Below are 13,442 nucleotides of genomic sequence, written 5' to 3'. Positions count from 1 at the left end.
TCTGCCTTACTTGCAAGATGGTCAGAAGGGAAACATCTATTAATCCCAAAGGGGAAGGTATCAGACTGGTCACCCATGTAAGAATTCAGCTCCTAACCCGTGCAGTGTTTGCCTCCATCCCACATCTGCAAAATATGGAAAATAATGTCTTCCTTGTATATTTAGGCTGAGATTTGTAAACTCATTTTAATGGGAATTGACATCCAAGTCTCTGTCTGCTTTTAAAGTCTCAGACTCTGTCTTGCAAAGGGCCTATCAAAATGGATTCCCTTGATCTCAGCTAAGGCCTATAGGATGATACTGATTAATAATTTGCATGGCCGTGAAATTATTACTTTGTGTTCTCCCAGAGACATTGAATTAGTGGACCCTACAGTACGGTGTGTGAGTAATGCAATGAGACGCCAGTTAGCTCGGCAACCGACTGAAGTTGGAGAGGAAGAGCGGGGTCTAACTTACTTGGTAGGAAATGTAATGATTTATAAGTGTAGACTCAGATTCATATTTTGTGTTACTTTTTAACCATTTGTTTCCTCCACTCCCTTCTTTAATTCTTATCCTTTCTTACACTAAGCTCCTTTTGGTTTATTGTAAGCACTCACAAGTGCTGTGTGGTTTGCAAGACCACAGGTTTAAGGTGAAACTGGTAAACTAGGATGTGTGGCATCTTTAGGGGCAGAGGATCAAGAATTTCTGTAAGTAGCCAGTGTCAGGGAAATGCTTCAGAGGGGATGAAAGACTGGCATGCACCTGTTGATAAACTGCAAGGTGAAGTTAGAGCTGATGTAGCCCAGAGGACAGTGCTTGAGAGGTGGATAGGCTGGTGGTATCACGTATATCACATGAAAAACTGCCTCTCACCCCCTTGCCTTCAGTAACGAGGTGACCCACCATCCTGAGTACCCACAAAACTGTCACAACTCCAGGGAAGACAATGGAGCAATGTTGCCATTAAACCAGAGTAAACAAGGAGCGGATCAGGCCGTGTTCCTCTGTTCATATCTTAAGAAGAAATATATTTGAGGTTATGACTCTCCTCAGGGCTCTATTGATATCTTTGCTTCTCAGGCTGTAGATAATGGGGTTTAATGTGGGTGTTACCACAGAGTAGAGCAGGGCCAGAAATTTGTCACTCTCTGGGGTATAGCTGGACCTGGGTCGCAAGTACATGGCACTGGCAGAGCCATAGAACAGAGTGATGACTATGAGATGAGAGGAGCAGGTGGAGAAGGCTTTGTGTCTGCCCTGGGCCGATGTGATCTTCAGGATGGTGGAGATGATGTGGATATAGGACCCCAGTATCAACAAAGAAGGGATCAGTGTGATTAACATCCCCGCTACAAAGACGGCAATTTCGTTCAAGGTGGTGTCTCCGCAGGCCAGGGTCAAGAGGGGTGGAATGTCACAGAAGAAATAGTTGATCCGGTTGTCCCCACAGAAGGGCAGGGTGAAGATGAGTGAGGTCTGACCCAAGGAGAGCAGCAAACCACTGACCCAGGAGCCAGCCACCAGCTGGACACACAGGCTCTTGTTCATGAGGACCACATACCGCAGAGGGTTACAGATGGCCAAGACACGGTCATATGCCATGGCAGCAAGGAGGAAGCATTCAGTGGTCCCTAGAAAAAGAAGGAAGTACAATTGGGCAGCGCAGCCAGTGAAAGAGATGGTTCTGTCCTGAGAAAGCAGGTTCTTCAGCATCTTGGGGATGGTGATCGTGGTGTAGCAGATGTCAACCAAGGACAAATTGGAGATGAAATTGTACATGGGGGTGTGAAGAACCGGGTCAAGCCAAACTGTGGCACTGATGAGGATATTCCCCATCAACGACACCATGTACATGATGAAAGTCACCACGAAAATCAAGTTTTGAAGCTCTGGATGAGTGGCAAACCCCACCATCACGAACTCTGTAGTTTGGTTTTTAGCTTCCATGTGCCTGGATAGAGAAACAAAATGGGGGAAAAATAATGAACATGAACTCTCTTATCCAGTACCAGACTGAGTGATTGTTGATTACTCTAATGATAATTATGTTGGTGATTTATAATGTGCACACAGCATTCTAGGAACATTTCACCAACAGTAAAAATCATTGTTCCAGTTCATGGCATTTTTAAAGAGAAATCAAACCTCACTAATCTATTAGAATTCTTGAGGATGTCAAAAAGTATATGGACAAATGGGATCCAGTGGATATAGTGTACCTGGACCTTCAGAAAGCTTTTGATAATGTCCCACACCAAAGGCTTTTAAGCAAAGTAAGTAGTCCTGGGATAAGAGGGAAGGTCCTCTGCTGGATCAGTAACTGGTTAAAAGACAGGAAATGAAAGGGCAGGAATAAATCTCTCCTCATCTGGAAGCTGTTCCATACCCCTAATCATTTTTGTTGCCCTTCTCTATACCTTTTCCAATTCTAATATATCTTTTTTTTTCGGAGGGAGCGATCAGAACTGCACATAGTATTCAAAGTCTGGGTGTGCTGTGGATTTGTATAGTGGCATCATGATATTTTCTATCCCTTTCCTAATGACGTCTCCCTTTCAGTCTAATCAAATCATCCACTTCCCCAATGCTGCTGCTCTGTTTTCTATACAGTAGAACCACAGAGTTCCAAACACCTCGGGAATGGAGGTTGTTCATAACTCCGCAATATTCATGATTCTGAAAAAAGCGCTCTGATTGTTCTTCCAAAAGTTTACTACTGAACATTGACTTAATACAGCTTTGAAACTTTACTATGCAGAAGAAAATTGCTGCTTTTAGCCATCTTAATTTAAATGCAAAAAGCAGAGAAATAGTTTCCTTACCTTGTTGAATCTTTTTTTAAACTTTCCCTTTATTTTAGTAGTTTACATTTAACACAGTACTGTATTGGATTTGCTGTGGTGGTGCATTTGGAGGGGGGAGAGTTGGGGTTGTGATTTTGTTTTTTTGTCCAAGGTGTGTGGGTGACCAATGAGTTTGTAACTCTGGTGTTCAGAACTCTGGGCTCTATTGTACTGTATCAGGTTCAAGTCTCTGTCTGTCTCAGCTTCCAGCAAGCTGGCTCTGTGTCTCTTTGTCTGCTTCCAACTGAGTTTACCATTTCTCCCCCTCTGGATCAGCTAGGGACACCTTTATAACCCCACAGTGTCTTTTAATCTCAGCCCTGTCCTTGGGTAGATAAAAACATCCTAATCTGGATGGTGCTAGTCAGGTAGGTTCATCCTGCAATTGATGTTCCAGCTCATTGTTTGAAGCAGGTACCAGAGGGGATGATTTATCTGTGTCATTGATTGACTCTTCGTGGATTCCTTAACAGCCCCCTTCACAGTCTTTGTTTGAGGTAACTCTGCATTCAGCCAGGCAGTCATATAGAACAGAACAGGGAAAAACCAAATCATGCACAATATTCCTAAGAGCTAATACAGACATTTTCTCAGTTTTTCACATGTAGATGATATATAATTGCATCATAGAATTTCTGTCTGTCCAACTTTCCAGTCTAAATCAACCATAAGCAAGATCGGATTGTATAAAGGACTGATTCTTACCTTGTCCTCAGTGTAGGAAGCAAATAACACCTTGTTACATGGCTAAAAGAAAGGAAGTCTCACCTCCACCATAAAGTTCCATAGAGTAGATTAATTCAAGCATAAGGAATTTTCTGAGTTACCTTAACAATCACGTAAAAAAATGCACTTCCTCCAGAATTGTTCTTGACGCACCTCTACATCTGTATTGCTATCTCCCTGTAGGCATGGAGAAAGACTGAGATCTCTCTCTTGAGAAAGAAAGAAGCTTTTTATACTTGTATGCTGCAGCATACATAATATTCCAGCTTTCTCCTGAACATTCTTGCTATAACAACATGAAGCTACGGGTCCAAAATACTCGGCTAAGGAAATTATCTGCAGTGCCTTGAAATGGACATCGCTGATCCTGTTTGCCTATAACTGTGTTTACGGTGTAGTTGTAGCTCTGTCAGTCCCAGGTTATTAGAGAGACAGGGTGGGGGAGGTCATATCTTTATTAGACCAACCTCTATGGTGAGAGAGAGAGAGACAAGCTTTTGAGTCACACAGAACAAGAGCTCTGTATGACTCAAAGCTTGTCTCTCTCACCAACAGATGCCGGTCCAATAAGAGATATTACCTAACTCACCTGGTCTCTCTCTAACTGTGTTTTGTTTTTATCCAAGACTTCCCTTACCCATTTTCCTTTCCTCCCATGGGCTCTCCTATCTGCAGCATTCTGACACACACAGCTGTTATGTGGAGTAAGGACATTCTGGTTTCTTTATAACCATTGGGGATATCATACTTTAAAAAACACATCTCCAGTTTTTCATTGGGGAATCAGACAGTTAATGCTGCTTGTTAATGCACATTATCTTGTAGCACAGATAAAGTGTGGGGTCTAGCCCTGCATCATCTGTCCTACTGGACACTATTGAGAGCACTGGCATTGAAAGTGGTGCCAACCATATGTTGCCAAATCTGAAGCCAAAGAATTTTTCACCTGATGCTGTTGATCAAGCAGATCAGACTTGTCCCCCACCCCACTCCCTCTGAAGCAGTGAGCATGAAGCAAGGTCAGAGGCAAGAGTCCTGACACACAAACCAGGAACAATATCTGCTATGGCAAATCCTCAGCAAAAAAAACAATGATCTTGCTTAATTTCTAGGAGGTCCTTTTTCAAAAGAGAGTTGTGCTGGGCCACATCCTGACAATTATTCTGAATTTGCAAATCCACCTGCATTGATGTTTTATATTTCATTCAGCCTTTACCCAGGCAAAGCTTCCATTTCAGTTGATCTTTATGAGGAGCTTGTTTATTTTGTGCTCAAGCAAATCACCCATTGACATCCATGGAGCAAAAATGCCCATTGAAGGCATTAGACCAAAACTCCCACTGAAATCAAGTGATCAAAGTGTCCATTGAAGCCACTGCCCAAATCTCCTATTTAACTGAATGGCTCAAAATGGCCACTGAACTCAATAGATTAAAATCTCCCTTGAGGTCAATGGCTCCAAATGTTGTACCATGGGTACTGGGCTATATAATTGGTTATGTTTTGGCTATATACAATGTATGTTTTATAGTAAAAATTAAGGTATTAAAATAAATAACTAGGATAGTAAATACTAGTATTAACCATTTTCTTTTTATTTATGCCTTGCAAGTAACAGACGGGATTTTGTCTGTGTCTATGTTAATTAAATTAGAGGAATTTCAAAGGCCAAGGCCCCGATGTAGGAAAAAATAGTTGCAAAATTTAGTAAGGCCTAATTTACGATGCCTTTCTTGTTCAACATAAAAACTGCTATTTGTTACCTTTTTAAAAGTCTCTGTAAAAAACTGTTTATGTAAATAAGAAATGCATGCATCAAAAAATATATATTAAAAAGGCCATTATTAAAGCCAAATGGCCAAACAAAAGTAAAAAAACTAATAAAACTAAAAAAACCTCTTAAAAATGCAAAAAAAAAATCAAGGCACATCTGTGGTTATGAAGGGGCAAACTAAGAACCCTGAAGTAAAGGCTGACACCCTTAAAACACAAAATAATTAATTAAATCAAAACCAAACAGAATGACCCTCTCAAAAATGTTTTGAGCCATCAAAAAATAACACCCACTGAGGAATAACCAGTCATAAACTGACAGCAAAATCCATAAACTTCAACAAAAAAAAAAACTTAAGAACCCTCTCCCGCCCCCTTGTTAAACCCACAGCCCACAAAGAAACTGAGACCCGCACACTATTCATGCAAAACACTAAGAAAATCTCCCACTTCGTCACACAATGTAACTTAGGTTGACATAGTTTTGTAGTATAGACATGCCCTGAGAGAGATGTGAGTACGTTTTGGCACTATCATACACCCCTGTTCTAACCAATGGAAAATTTGACCATAGGCACTTATATTGTTTCATAAGTTCCTGTCTTTGTCCCCACCTGTCTCAAGCTCTGTATTCTTTCAGCAGTGGATAGTCACGGACCTGTTTCTATTTTCAGCTCACAAAACCACATGGTGCTGTGTCTATCATGTGGATTTCTCTTTAATGTTTCCTAGTTAATATGAACACTAGGTCACATTCCATTAGCAACTGGCATAGCGCCACCTCCCCACCCTGCCTGAGCTACATGTGGGCCAGGGATAGAGTTACTAACTCCAGTTGGGGTCATTTGGTCCAGGAGATTCATCATACCTCCACACTTAAGGAAATAGTTATTTTTAATATTCACATTGCTCTGAAAGCCACATACAGGTCTAGAAAACATGACCTCTGAGGAAAGATTGAAAAAATTGTATTTGTTTACTGTGGAGAAGAGAAGCATTGGGGGGACATGATAACAGTTTTCAAGTACAAAAAGCTTGTTACAAAGAGGAAGGAGAAGAATTATTCTTGTTAAGCTGTCATGGGATAAAAGGGAAGATCCTTTCAGAGAACTGGTTAAAAGACAGGGAACAAAGGGTAGGAATTAATGATAAATTCTCAGAATGGAGAGGGGTAACTAGTGGTGTTCCCCAAGGGTCAGTCCTAGAACCAATCCTATTCAATTTTTTCATAAATGATCTGGAGAAAAGGGGTAAACAGTGAAATGGCAAAGTTTGCAGATGATACTAAACTGCTCAAGATAGTTAAGACCAAAGCAGACTATGAAGAACTTCAAAAAGATCTCACAAAACTAAGTGATTGGGCAACAAAATGGCAAATGAAATTTAATGTGGATAAATGTAAAGTAATGCACATTGGAAAAAATAACCCCAACTATACATACAATAAAGAGAGATTAGTTCTCTGACAATGTCATTGGACTGTGCAATTGTCAGTTAAAGCAAACAGGCATGTTAGGAAATTCAGGTAAAAAAAGAGGTATAGAAATTAAGACTGAAGAATATATCATCATGCCCTATCAATTAGATATAATGAGAACCCTACATGTCTAATACTGGCATAACCAACGTGGTCTCCTCAATATAAATAAAGCACATAACAGCAACTAGAAAAGAGGTCAGAAAAGGCAACTAAAATGATTAGGAGGTTTGGATGATGGTCCCATATAGAAGTATCAAGAGGCTGAGGACTACTTCTAAGCTTGGAAAAGAAGAGCAACTAAGGGTGGCATACTATAGAGCGCTCTTATAATACATCATGAAGTGGCGGTGAGAAAGATGATACAGGGAAAAGATATTTTTCTTGCCACATAATACCAAGAACAGGGCCACCAAAATGGCAATCTAATCTGATCAGCCAAGGTAGACAAATACAAGCGACTTCCTCACGGCAGAGCACAACAGGTCAACTATGTGGAACCTCCCTTACCTGAGGAGGATAGTGAAGGCTAAGTACAAACCAGCCATTTAAAAAGTAGAACTGGATCCAAGATTCTCATGTAGGTTAAGCTTATTAACTGGCTATTAACCAGGACGGGTAAGGAATGGTGTCCCTAGCCTCTGTTTGTCAGAGGATGGAGATGGATGGCAGGAGAGAGATCACTTGATCATTGCCCATTAAGTTCACTCCTTCCTGGGCACCTGGCGTTGGCCACTGTCAGTAGACAGGATACTGGGCTAGATGGACCTTTGGTCTGACCCTGTACGGCCGTTCTTATGTTCTTTTGTTCTTATGTTCTTAACCTCTGAAGATAGGACAAGAAGCAATGGGCTTAAATTGCAGCAACGGTGGTTTAAGTTGGACATTACGAAAAATTTCCTAGCTGTCAGAGTGGTTAAGAACTGGAATAAATTGCCTAGGGAGGTTGTGGAAACTGCCTCATTGGAGGTTTTTAAGAACAGGTTGGACAGACATCTGTCGGTAGTGATCTAGATAATACTTAATCCAGTGATGAGTGCTGGAGACTGAACTACATGACATCTCGAGGTCCCTTCCAGTCCTATGCATGAGGAAATTTTTCTTCAAAGTTGATAGGCTGGCACCGGTGCTGGGGTAGAGTTTGTGGTAGAAAATGTGGAGTCATTTGATCCAGAGGTTCCCAATATGCAGCCATCTACAATATGAGCATCTTTTTAATGTTCCAACAGCTCTAAAATATGCAGGGATAGTGAGATTATCTGGGCAAGTGCTATGCCACAACAGGGGCAAGGGCATATGTCCTGATACAAATTTGGAGTTATTTGATCATGGGGTTCATCAGATACAACTCTCCACACACATACCCAGGGAACTGATCTTAATACTCATGTCATTCTAAACCTGATACACATTGCGACAGCACAGTGGTGTTGAAAACTGGTATTCCATCACATGGGCTGTGGCAGACTTTGAAATGGAGACCACCTGCTGAGATGAGTAAGTCATTTCACAGCTCCCAGTGCCACTGTGTGCTCTGAATCAGCTGAAAACATCCCATTGAGACAAATGGGCCACTTCACATGTCTGTGGTCCTCCTATGCTGAAGAGGGGTGGACGAAGCACCTCCCATCCACATGAGACCCTGAAGTGGAGTACGGGATCTGGGGGTTCCCCTCTCTTCCCCCTTGCTAACTCCAGCTGGCAGATGTGCTCCTCACAGCCCACAGCTTACCATCTTCTTTCCTCTCATCCCAATGGACCCTCCTAACACATTAGGGGTTTGGGGGGTTAGTAAGAGGGGCAGAGTTGATAACTGACTGTGAATTCTTTTCCAAGAAACCTGTTTGTCCACCTTCATAGTTGCAATCCAATTATTTCCCCCCGTCCCATCACTGCCACTAGTTCCTCAAAAAACAAGGAAAATTTGCCATCCAAAAACTTTAATGCAGATTTAAGGTTGCTTGGCAGTGCCATCCATCTTATCTAGCTATCAAAAGAACATAAGAATGGCCATACTGGGTCAGACCAAAGGTCCAGCTAGCCCAGTATCCTGTCTTCTGACAGTGGACAATGACAGGTGCCCCACATACTATCTCTCTATCCTAGTCCTCTCTCTCTCTCATGTTAAGAACACCTATCTCATTTGTGTGTGAATGCAAAGAGAGAATGGGCACAGGGTTATTATAATAAATTGTTTAATTTAGGCACTGCAGGTTGTGAGCATGAGTCTACAATAACCAACAACAATATTCCCTCATTACCAGGAACAAACACTAATTTGTTTCATAGCTGAGGTGCACATTTTGTTCTGCCCAGGAAGTTCCTCAGGGCCCCTTTCACTTCTTTGTTTCTCAGGCAGTAAATAATGGGGTTTAGCATTGGCGTAACCATTGTATACAGCAGGGCGAACAGTTTGTCAATACCAAGTGAGTTGCTGGAGGTGGGGCTTAAATACATCATGCAGCATGTTCCATAGAACAAGAAAACCCCCATGAGGTGTGAGGAGCAGGTGGAGAAGGCCTTGCCCCTGCCCTCAGCTGAGGGCATCCTCAGGATGGTGGAGATGATGCAGATGTAGGAGACTAGGATCATGCCAAAGGGGATGATCACCACGAAGGTGGCCACCGCAAGGAGCTCAGTCCAATTCACAGAGGTATCGCCACAAGCCAGCTGTATCAGGGGCACGATGTCGCAGAAGAAGTGGTCGATGGCATTAGACCCACAGAATGGCACCTTGGCTATCAGAGCAGTCTGTATCAGTGCCACCGCGACCCCACCCAGCCATGAGCCAGCCACCAGACACCCACACACCCTCCTGTTCATTGCGAACACGTAACACAGGGGGTGGCATATGGCCATGAACCGGTCATATGCCATGGCAGCCAGGAGCAAACACTCAGCTGTTCCTAGAAGGGAAAAGAAGCACATCTGTGCAATGCATCCCGAGTAGGAGATGGTTCTCAGCTCCACTAGCAAATTCACCAGCATCTTGGGGGTGGTGACTGAGGTGTAACAGATCTCCAGGAAGGACAGGTTGCTGAGGAAAAAATACATGGGGGTGTGGAGAAGAGGGTAAGCCAATATGAGCGTAATGTTGAGGCTGTTTCCCATCATAGTTACTGTATACATAACTAACACTACAACAAACAGCAGAATGCCCGGTAATGTCTGGAGATCTGAAAATCCCTGGAGTATAAATTCAGTCATTACAGTGTGATTTTCCCATATCAGTTCTTCGGCATCTTTCATCTCTGAAGGAAAGAGAGAAAGTTTTGCAAATAATTGAAACATAACATTCACAGATTTTGGATTCGCCCACTATCAAGGGCAGACCTATCTGCAAAACTTGTTTTTTTCAGTTCCAGAGGGTTTTGAATTTGTGGTGTTGGCTGGAGCCATGTCTAAGATTTGCATTTAGCTGAAATGAAACTAGCACTGGCCAACGAACAAGGAAGACTTTGCTCAGCCCTGAACTGGGTGGATGGGATGCACAGACCTAAGAGTAAAGATCCAGTTGGTGCCAACTGGCAACGGACACAGGGGTCTGGTTACAGAGATCTCTGGTCTGGTGTCTACATACTAGTTCACCAAAGGCACCATATAAGGAATGTATTGAAAGTCTGTGTTACATTGGTCATTATAATCACTGTGAAATATATGTATGGAAAATATGTGAGGAGTTCTGGATATATACTAACAATTACTGTGAAGGTCTGACACTTGGGACTGATCTACAAAAGGTTTCTTCCCAGCAAGGGATGTTTATTTATCTGTCTATCTGCATGTAAACTGGGTATTGCATGGTGCACAATGGTCACCTATTTACAGTCTAAGCTAATCAACTGATTGCAAAGCCTCCAGTGGTGATTCTAGCCAGGCAAACACAAATGCCCTGTTTGCAAGTGCAGACAATAGATTTTTGGACCATAACTGTAGGGACAGAGACAAACTGTGCATCTTTCCAGAATGGCTAAAGGACAGAGTCATGGGTCTCATGAATGGAAGACCAGCGCCACACTGCAAGGATTTGGGGTGAGCTTTTGCTCTGTGTGACACAGCGATAGTAGGGTAGTTCACTTTAGGCTCTAGTTTGAGTGTTATTATTTTGTTCTATATGTAACCCTTTTGTTTCCTCTCTTTCTGCTGGCTGTCATTTGAATCTCTGTTCTTTTGTTAAACAAACTTAGACTTGCTTTCTCTATAAACAAACCCAAGGGCTGGTGTGCTGAGTGGAATTGTATTCTTTGGTGTGACTGGTAAGCTGGGGTGTTCCTTTGAGAGCAGAGGATCAGGGAATTATGAGAGCGTCCAGTGAATCTGGGGGCTGGACATTGCATGGAGAAGCTCAGAGGACACGGAGGTTGGAGTGCGCTCATTGTTAAGAGATAGTGGGGCCTGAGGAGACCTGGATGCTAATGATTGTGTTTTCAGAGGCTGGTGGGGTTGGGAACTGACCCTTGGCAGGCACAAATAAGATTTCCTCACTCCAAGGGTGGGTGGTTGTGAGGTGCCTCACGATCGTGGGTATCCCCAGGAAATGTCATGGGGATTGATATTTTTTTACATAAAAATAATTCCTACCATGAAGTGTAGCTTAGTCAACAGGGACATTTTCCATGTGGAGATGTTGATTTCCACACCTTCTTTGATTTTTCTGATCAGAAGACAAGTTGATATTTCAAAAAGAAACACCAAAATGTCGATTCTAATAAAAGAAACCCCAGCATCTCAATTTATCAAATCATTTCAATTCAGTCTTTCTTTTTGCATTTTGACATTTCCCATTCAGAACTTTGGTGCCAAGGAATTTGATAGTTCAGTTTTCCCTTCAAATTCAGAAAAGAAACCCATTTGCAAATGTCAAAATTTCCCATGGAATGAAAATTAAGTTTTATGACCAGCTCCAACTATGAAAAAAAATGTCTGGAGACTTACATGCTGAATTACTTACTTTATAAAAGAATCCTGATGCTACAGTCCTTGTTCATGCCCTACTCCGATGGACTCCTGATAAGCCACAGAAGATGCCATGAAGTAGGGAACATGCAGAAATCATGCAAATAATGTCAAATGGGGTTTCCAAAAGAGGTTAAGGAATGAGAGTTCCATGCCTAAATCCTTTTGGCTCCTCTGATAACCCCATCCTTTAAAATTCACTTGATTTTCTTTTCCCAGCACAGAAAAGGAGAGGGAAATTACTTTGCCCATTTCCTGGAATTAAAGCTGATTGATTGCTACATCGTTTGGGTTGGTATTTTCAAAGATACCTAGAATAGAAATTTGTCCAGCTCCCATTGAACATCAAGGGAATGTTAGGTATTTAACTTGGTTAGAAATATATCTGAAAATCCCACTAGCTGAGTCTTTAGGCACCTAAACACCTTTGAAAATTTGGTGTTGAATTCCCAAGTCACTTTTTTAAAATGAGACTTAAGTTCCCAAGTCACTTACACACTTTAAAAAAATTTACTCATTGATTGCATCTTATTCCCTTAGGACCCTTTAAAAATCCCAGACTTAATGCAAAAAAAAAAAAAAGAAAAGAAAAGAAATATCACGAGTTGATTTTCCCTTCTATGTTCTTTCCTCTTTATTTCTCAGCTGTCAATAATGACTTTATTAAATTCTTCTTCAAATAGCATGTACTCAAATGAGTTGATACAATCTCTCTAACATGCCATAGATGTAAACACCTGTGGATTAGAGATAGGCAGTTCTTAGCATGAGAACTCACCTTGTCAGCTGTTGCATCAAATTCCAGTTTTGCAAGGCACGGTATAAGCCAAGCAGACCCCAGTTCTGCTGTCCGCAGCACAAGTATATACATGGACATATTCCGCTGCTGTAAATGAACTGATATCATTTACTGGAGTAAATGAAGTATCAATGTAGCCAGAGATTGGGGATAAAACGGGTCAGGAAACCTTCAGCAAAACAGAAAAATGTGAATGATTTGTAATCAAAATTTCTCAAGGGAACATACCAGTTTTGCCAAAATTTTCATGGGAAAAGGTTTCTTGTGTCTAGGAAAGAATTTCTGGTTAAAACCAGATGGGGGGAAAAGAGAGAGGGACTGACTAACCTGCTCCTCAATATCAGTAGCTTGATGATGAGGGCACCAGGTTCAAGAATATGTTCTGCCTGACTCAGACCAGGGAAGCTCACATACCACCTGTGGGCGGGGATTTCAGTTTCTTCTGTTGGTGGTGTTCCACTTTGTATAAATAAATAAATATACACTGGCCCAGAGAGGATGAAACAGAAGCTGCCTCTATAGCCTGGGAGATGGGGGAAAGGGGTTTGGTCATAAATCTTTGAAAGGTTTCGGCTTGGTCCTGATCTGTAACAGGAAATTTTTTGAAATTCAAAATTGTCACAAGGTGGAAATACCATTTCCTGCCTACTTCCAGTTGGGGATCCAGCTAGCTAGCTATCTCTGCTCTTGTACCTTACCAATCAGTTCAAACCCAAACTCTCATGTGTATTGTAAAGGAAACACAAGAAGATCTTCTCCCCACTTTCACCAATTTTAGACAGTTTGTGCAGCAATTAATCCCTCAAATCCCATAGAAATTCAAAGCGTCTGGGCACCTAACTCCCTTTGGTGCCTTAGAAAAATCCCGGCCCAATTCAAT

At 41.9% G+C, this 13,442-nt stretch overlaps 2 protein-coding genes across 2 annotated transcripts; both read right to left on the bottom strand.

The window, feature by feature from the left end:
- Positions 1-996: 996 nt before the first annotated feature.
- LOC116826516 (olfactory receptor 5V1-like) lies at positions 997-1,935 on the bottom strand. The gene has a single exon (XM_032783289.1). The coding sequence runs from the start codon at positions 1,933-1,935 to the stop codon at positions 997-999; it is 939 nt and encodes a 312-aa protein (XP_032639180.1).
- Positions 1,936-9,090: 7,155 nt separating this feature from the next.
- Positions 9,091-10,023, bottom strand: LOC116826517 (olfactory receptor 10A7-like). Its single transcript, XM_032783290.2, has one exon. The coding sequence runs from the start codon at positions 10,012-10,014 to the stop codon at positions 9,091-9,093; it is 924 nt and encodes a 307-aa protein (XP_032639181.1). The 5' UTR covers positions 10,015-10,023.
- Between the last annotated feature and the right edge of the window lie 3,419 nt (positions 10,024-13,442).

This window comes from Chelonoidis abingdonii, chromosome 14, assembly GCF_003597395.2.
Source record: "Chelonoidis abingdonii isolate Lonesome George chromosome 14, CheloAbing_2.0, whole genome shotgun sequence".
Taxonomy (NCBI): domain Eukaryota; kingdom Metazoa; phylum Chordata; order Testudines; family Testudinidae; genus Chelonoidis; species Chelonoidis abingdonii.
This window is presented reverse-complemented; position numbering and strand designations above follow the sequence as displayed.